Genomic DNA, 7,307 nt, shown 5'->3' with positions numbered 1-7,307 from the left:
AAAAACAACCCAGTAACTTACATAGCACAAACGGAACAATGGTGACACCGATCCGGTTTTATCAGCTGGCATCTATCACAGAATCGAATACCTGAAATTAAAGACACATTAATATCAAATACGTGTTAATATTCTGCTCATTTCCTAACAGCTGATATTCTTTCCTCTATCACTTCCGAGTGCATTTGCAGCTGATATTTGCTGCCAGGTCATAATCAGATAAGCAATGCTCATCATTCTCTGGAGACTTGCAGGTGCGGGGAACAATCCTCACTGCAAAGCACACAACCAGCTTACAAGCGATAAAGCTGTTCACTTCCCTCTGGCTTCCACACTTACCCGACTTTACATCCACTCCATTCTGATAACTGCCCACAAAGCAGTTCTTTCCTGCAGAATTCTTTGGCTTGTCTGACCCAAAGGAACAGGTCAGAGCCTCCGGGATGAACACAGATTACTGTTAAGCTTCGAAAGCAGCGCAGTACACATCTAATCACAGAACAAGGTCCAAAAATCTGTTCATAAAGCTACTTCCTGCATGTCTAACCTAGACTCCATATTAAGTAAAAACGACTATAGATTTTGTCATTCTATGACTATTATTAAACATACACAACGTTAGTAGGTTTTGAACTGTCAATACAAAGGGTAACACGCTGCTTCTCAAAGGCAGCCCCTGGTACTCCACTGAAGATGAACGGAAGTGTTCACGGCTTTTTTCTTTTCCCAAACGTAAAGCCTGAGAGAGAGAAGGCATTACAGTTATTTGCACAAGAGTTACTCAGCGCATGCGGTGGCATTAGGAACGCCCTGTTCGTTGGCAGTATCATCCGGATTCCCAGCACATCCTACTGCAGCGTGCTTGGTGAGATTTAGAGAAGCAAAGCTCTCTGTTTAGCTGACCTCCATTCACCGTTCTTGTGTACACTGGCAGCTTCCGTGCAATTTCAGCGAGAATTTGCCTCTGCACCTCCGGCCTTTCTTCATTCTCATAGCGTTCCTTGTCAGCATAGGATATGTGGTACTGGAAGCAGAAGTCACGAGAGGAGCAGTTACCCATGGGCAGCAGGGACAATAGTTCAAATACAGGCAAGTTTGGAAACAGTTTTATCTCCCACTCCTTCTCGTGAGATTAATCTAATGTGAAAATGTATTTGTTAAGAACAAAAACAGAGATGGTAAGTGCTCAGCAGCCACAATACTATGCAACGCATCAATAAGAAATGCAAAAGTGAAATCAAGATCACAAACCAACATACTAGAATTGATACTACTGCTGCCTTAGGTTATTATTTTTCATGAATAACATTACTAACCATGATAAGGACACTTAAGCACTTCCCTTGTGAGCAAGAACCTGTCCCCAGCCACTCTTTTATATTTCTAAAACTGGGATTACTTGTTAATTATAAATGCACATTCTTGTAATTAGGATCAGGTTATGGCCATGTATATTTGGAGTGCCACAAAAACATCACCCTCATTCTACTGCTCCATAGTGTTTTATTAGTTTTTCATAAAGAGGTAAAACAAAATGCAAAAAAAAATAAAATAATCCACCAATCCAAACAACATGAAAAAGTAAATATTTGGTAGAAAAAGAATTGAAACAAATGTCTGCCTCTGACTGCCCGGTGCTCAAACCACTAAATCATACTCTTGTCCTGAAATAAGCCACCCACATTAAAAAAAGAATTCCAAACGGTTAACTGAAGCATTATTAATTAAACAATCTACTTTTGTCACAGCAAACCCCAGTTTCTCTTTACCATAGTGTATTGTTACATTATCTTTCAGGATGCTGCCGACCAGAGAAGCACAAGGACTGGTGCTCCATGTCCACGTCGCACCAAATTAAAAGCCCCACGCTCTGCTCACAGCCCGTGCTCCCTGCCACACGACCACTACAAACGCGCCCGTTTCCACCTGCGCTGTAACGCTGTCACGAACAGTGAAAACCAAAACTGGAGGAGACTCCAGCCTCCTTGCTCAGGAGACTCCAGTAAGGGGAGGTTAAGGAAGGTCCTGAGGATCAACGCCACTATAAATATGTAAGTTCATAACCATCAGTCCTATCGTTCTCAACATGAAAAATCCTGTCGGCTCCAGGAACACCTGAAAAGGCAGCTTTAAAAGTTAACAGCACCGCTGATTTAAATCATGCTCTTTGGGGAGTCAAAGGATTCTTGGAACGGTAAACGACTCTGTTTTTACAGACAACTCTAGGTCACTTTCCATCTCTTCAGGAAGTCCCACCCGTTGTCCATCAACTGGATGGAAGGATTTTTTGAGTTCTCTTTAGCATCCCTACTTTCATTCTGCAACAAATGAAAAGTGCTTGGACTCTTACCTTTTTGCCTGGCTGCATCGGGAGAGTAAAAATAGACTTCCAGTATGTCCACACAAAGAGCACAAAGAGAATATGGAATATTATAAGATAGGCCACTAAAAAACAAAACAAAACAAAAAAACAGAAGCAGAACAATGACTTCTTAAGCAAGAGTTTCATTCATGATGGGCACAATTCCAATCTTTCACAACAATGAAAAAAAAATAAAATAAAAAAAAAAGATTTACAGTACCAACCAGTATTACAATCCAACTAAATGTTACAGTCAAGGGGCCAGCAGAATTTCCGAGACCTGTGGCTGCAGTTAAGGGTCACCTATCCCACCAGCCTCCCCCTCTCCACCCGATCCGATTCCGTGGGTGAGGAAGAACACAGCTGTAAGAGACTTCACCCACAGGGCAGGTGACAACCCTGTGCCCCAGGAATGACAGGATTCCTGTCCCTTCCCCATTTCCTAGGCACAGGCAAAGCAGCACTGGCTGGTGCTGAGCAGCATGAAGGTTAATGGGGCAAGACTCCAGCACCTCCACATTCTGGGTTGCTGCACTCAGAATCACCGTACCCTATGACCAGTGCACTGTCCGCCCGTACAATGCGTTCGTCACTCCTTCGGAGAGTTCAGAGAAATAACATGCTCTAGCAGAGCTTTACGTCACCAGAAAGAATCGAATCTCTTATTAAGCATCTTTTAGATTTGCCACAGTTGATACAATAAAACCCATCAGGAGAACATCCCCCAAATTGAGCAAAACAGGTCTTGTGATTACTGAGAAAGAACTGTAATCCACCACACACAACGTCATCCGTGGAATCCAGCATGCATCGGAGTGATCTTATTTCAATACACAAACCTCACTTCAAATTCTTTGTGCATAAGCTGTACTGTGGCTCCGAAAGCCAAAGGACAGCTACCCTTCAGCTACACAAACAATTTGTTATTTCTTTAATACTCATTAAGACATTTCATACAGTGAAAATGTAACTGGGAAAAAGGCCAAACACAGCTTTAAGACTTTCTCATGAGATGGCAAACGATCTGATACACCTCACAAGAATGTGATGGATTGTGTGACTGCTCCGTGAATCGATGAGAACTCATTAGTACGCCCTCAAGCCTGTCAGAGATGTTATCCTTATACCACATGCAGGTGGAGCTCAGTCGTTTTTAAATTAACATGTAAGGAGATAAATCTTGCAGCAGGTTTAATTTTGTTGATAAAGCAACACAGCAGCATGTTAGAGGAAGCTGACCTGCAGATGCACTAACAGATTAGGCAACTAATAACTTTCTTCTGCTGAATAACCATTAACATCATGCTTTCTACAGCGTCTCTGTAACAGTTCCAAGTATTAGGACAGCTCTCTAGTGCAAAGAGAATTTACTGGATGCAGCAGCCTGGAGGATCGTTAAAGTATCAGCTGGCATTGGTATCATGGGACAATGTGCCAGCTGCAGACTGCTACAGTACTTCTGTCCTTCATAACCCCAGAAGAAGAAATGAAGGCAAGAGGCCACCTGCGTCAGCTAAATGCCTCCAAAGCACCTCCAGGAAAGAAGAGGAGGAATACTAAACCAGCCACTAACTCCTTCTTCTCAGAATGGGTCTGTGGCCTCCAACAATGCACCAGTGGGAACAGGCTCACCAAGGGATGCTGCTGCTCTGCCCGACTCCTTCAGTGACCTCACGATACCGCATCTGGGACCTCGGAACAATGTCTGTCAGCCTGTACGACCAAATGGACCCCAGAAGAGTTCAAGCCAAACACCAGTGAGACAGAAACCTCTGCGCGAACTCATCTGTGGTAGTATCTGAAAGTTACGGTGTTACTACTCAGTGTATGGTTAGGGGTCAACAGAACCAAGCGAAAAATCTTCTGCAAAAGCCTCCCTACAAAAAGCATTAAAAACAGCTTTCACTGAAAGATCAAATAAAACAGTGAAAAAAAATAGGTGGGCCACAGAACAGAACCAGTCTTTTCTGTTTAGGTTGTAAAATCAGCTCTGGAAATGTAAAACAAAGGGAGAAAAGGCGTGTGGGTGTATACAGATAGAGATATGCGTTTTCTTCGGAAAGACTAACAGGGATCAAAGCCTTTTCATGTTCTTATGCTTATACTGCAACTGAACGGGCATTTCCCAGTACATCCAAAAGTCACACCACGTCTAACAACGCATGCTGTTTACTTCATGAGTGCGTCATTACAGGAAGGAAACACTGAAAGAGTATGTAAGGTTATAAAACTCATGGAAAGTATTTTTGATTTTTTAACTAGAACATTTGTGAATGTTTTTACACGAGAACTGAATGTCAAATAGTAAACATACCTTTTTCCACAGGGTTGGTCAGAGTCACTGAAAAAGAAAAGAAAAAAATCACGTGTCTACAGAGCAAACGGGATTCCCATAAAAGTTTGTGAGAAATAACTTTTCTATTTGAAATACAGACATTTTAGGAAAAAAAGTTCAAATTCAACAGACAAAAAGAGAGCCTGCAGTTTAGTATGAAATCGAAAGCATCTATAACCATTCCTTCTTTACCCAGGCAAATGACACCCACAGCAAGATGTTCAGTAACTGCTACTTATGCTATAGCTTCCCTTGCTATAAAATATAGTGTGTGTATTAGAAACATGACAAAAATAATCCACTGGTGACAGAAATGTGACAAGATTGCCAGGGCTCCTCTAGCACCTGTCCAAGCAGCATCTCGATGCAGGTACTTGTAGTCTGCTCTGTACCAGTCTGTAGGGGGTTAGATCCTCCACAGCAAGCCATGCCCCAACGCACTTCTGCATCAACACTAAATTGCAAATTATCTTGGCTTTGGCCTAGTCAGCAACAAAGGGTACGCCGCAATGACTCAATTATTTTTACACTTCCTACTAGCAGAGTTCTTACAACCCCTCCTTTATCGTAATCATAGGAACAGTCCCTACTAAGAACCACTGAGAGCAACCAGCAAAGGGCTCACTGCCCAATGTCTGCTTATAAAAAAAAAAAAAAAGCCATCATCCAAGTTTAACAGAAAAGATAAAGACATCTTTCTTTAACTGGAAATGGAGCTGTTCTGTGATAACTTGACAGAATACTGCTTGCAAGACAGAGACTGTTCAGGGGATGGGAGCCCCTTATACCGAGTCCACAGCCTTGAGTCTAAGGGTTACAACAGAAATGTGTCGCTCCTTGGAGGAGGCACAGTAATCTTACAAAAATAAGGTCATACTGTCAGAAGAGTCAAGGATTTGGGACACTGCACATGCCAGTGGTGACGCCTTCAGTAACTCCATCAGACTGTACAGAGACAGAAGCGACTGAAAGACTGGAGCCTTGCACTTCTAGCCTACAGCCAGCGCCTGCAAAGAGACTCTTCAACACCCACTCTACAAACTCAGAGAAATGTTAAGTCAGAGTAGGAACCAAGAAGCCCTGCTTCTCCTAGTGAAAGTAGCTTTTCTTAAAACCACACAAACAAACATGTTCTGCAAGCTTGATGGCACACAACAATGCAGATGAAAAAAGAGACCAAATATTTTCTGTCTCTCTGCGCACTCAATTTCAGACGAACAAGACTGTTAGAAAACCTTTAGTTTTTCCTTTGGTTTGCTGCAAATTTTCACAAATACTGCTTGGTTCCCTCCTGAAGCACACGTCCCACTTCCAGCATGACCTAAGGATTTTACTTGAACTAAATAAACTTTTATCACAAGACACTGGGTCATTGTTCTCACTGTGGCAGCACCCACCACCCAGACATGAAATCAAGGCCTCCTCAGGGCCACATCAGTCACTGAAAGTTTAAAACCCACTGTCACGAGATACCCCTCAGGACATCACCCCCACAGTACTTTCAGTCCTCGGCAGTCGGCACAACTAAAGATAAAAATCAAGAATACAAACAGATTGTCTACAGTTCACATCCTTGCAACAGCTGAAATGGCAATACACAAGGAAACCTGACAAAAAAGCAGCCACCCCATAAAGCCTGGCTGTGTGAGAAACCTGGAAGCGAGGGAATGTCCAGAGAGCTGGTCTTCAAGTAACTGCATATGCCAACAGTTAATGGTCAAATCCTAAAATATTGAATTCAGTCATGTCAACTTCTGTATAGATAACCTCCTCCACACACAAATAAAATGCATGAGAGAGAAAGATGGGGCAAAAAAATAGATAAGTGTGGGGAGAGGAGTGATTTGAAGCATTTGCAGAATAACACAGGCCCAGGCCAAACCCCACCTACATCAACAGCCTTTTCTAATAGCTGCACTAAGACTTGGAATTAGTCAATGTTAATGTTACTGAATTTGCACAGCACTGCAAACAAAGCGTATTTCAAAGGACTGACGGCATTTCAGGAACATGCTCTAAGTTTTTTGTCACATGGTCTAATCACCAGTTACATGCACCTTGGAGATATCGTTCCAAGTGAATTCTGGAAAGAAACAGCCCACAATCTCAGAGATGGAATAAAATGTCAGGAAGGCATTGGGGGTTTTGCCTAGCTGGCAATTAAAACCGATCAAAGAAGCTTCATTTTGCTTTTGTCCCCATCGAGAAAAAACAATAGGTCTTACTGCATCAAGAACCCTGACAGAAATCTGATTCAAATCTGCTCTGCAGTACCAGAAAACAGCTCTTTTCACACAAATGTCTCAAATTACCATTCTGAGAGCTCTGGCTCACCCTGTCCTGAGGAGGAAAGGCCACATACTCCCCACAATTTCAGAAGCCCCAGCTACCAGCTTTTCTCTCTACCTCCACCAGACCTAGCACTCCTTTCTTCTAGTACCGGGTTTTTGTACACACACTAAACCAGAACATAACAGACACGAGACAGTTTGCAACTCACCATGTAGCCAAACTGCCACGTTAAACGATACCATCACTAACCAGTTCCAAAAATTTCCTTTCTAAAATCTAGGGCTTCCCATGCTGCTGTAACAAGGTATTTGACTCACG

General features: G+C 42.6%; 1 protein-coding gene across 1 annotated transcript; it reads right to left on the bottom strand.

Annotated features, from left to right (window-relative positions):
- Nucleotides 1–169: 169 nt before the first annotated feature.
- LOC104464651 (palmitoyltransferase ZDHHC15-like) lies at nucleotides 170–4,703 on the bottom strand (the record flags this gene model as incomplete). The annotated part of the gene is made up of 4 exons (XM_010077420.1): nucleotides 170–273; nucleotides 853–1,024; nucleotides 2,351–2,445; nucleotides 4,677–4,703. Coding segments are annotated over 4 exons (398 nt in total), but the record flags the coding sequence as incomplete, so codon positions are not given.
- Between the last annotated feature and the right edge of the window lie 2,604 nt (nucleotides 4,704–7,307).

Source organism: Pterocles gutturalis, unplaced genomic scaffold (assembly GCF_000699245.1).
Source record: "Pterocles gutturalis isolate BGI_N339 unplaced genomic scaffold, ASM69924v1 scaffold44828, whole genome shotgun sequence".
Taxonomy (NCBI): Eukaryota; Metazoa; Chordata; class Aves; order Pterocliformes; family Pteroclidae; genus Pterocles; species Pterocles gutturalis.
Note: the sequence above shows the minus strand (reverse complement) of the source record. Positions and strands in the feature narration are given on the sequence as shown.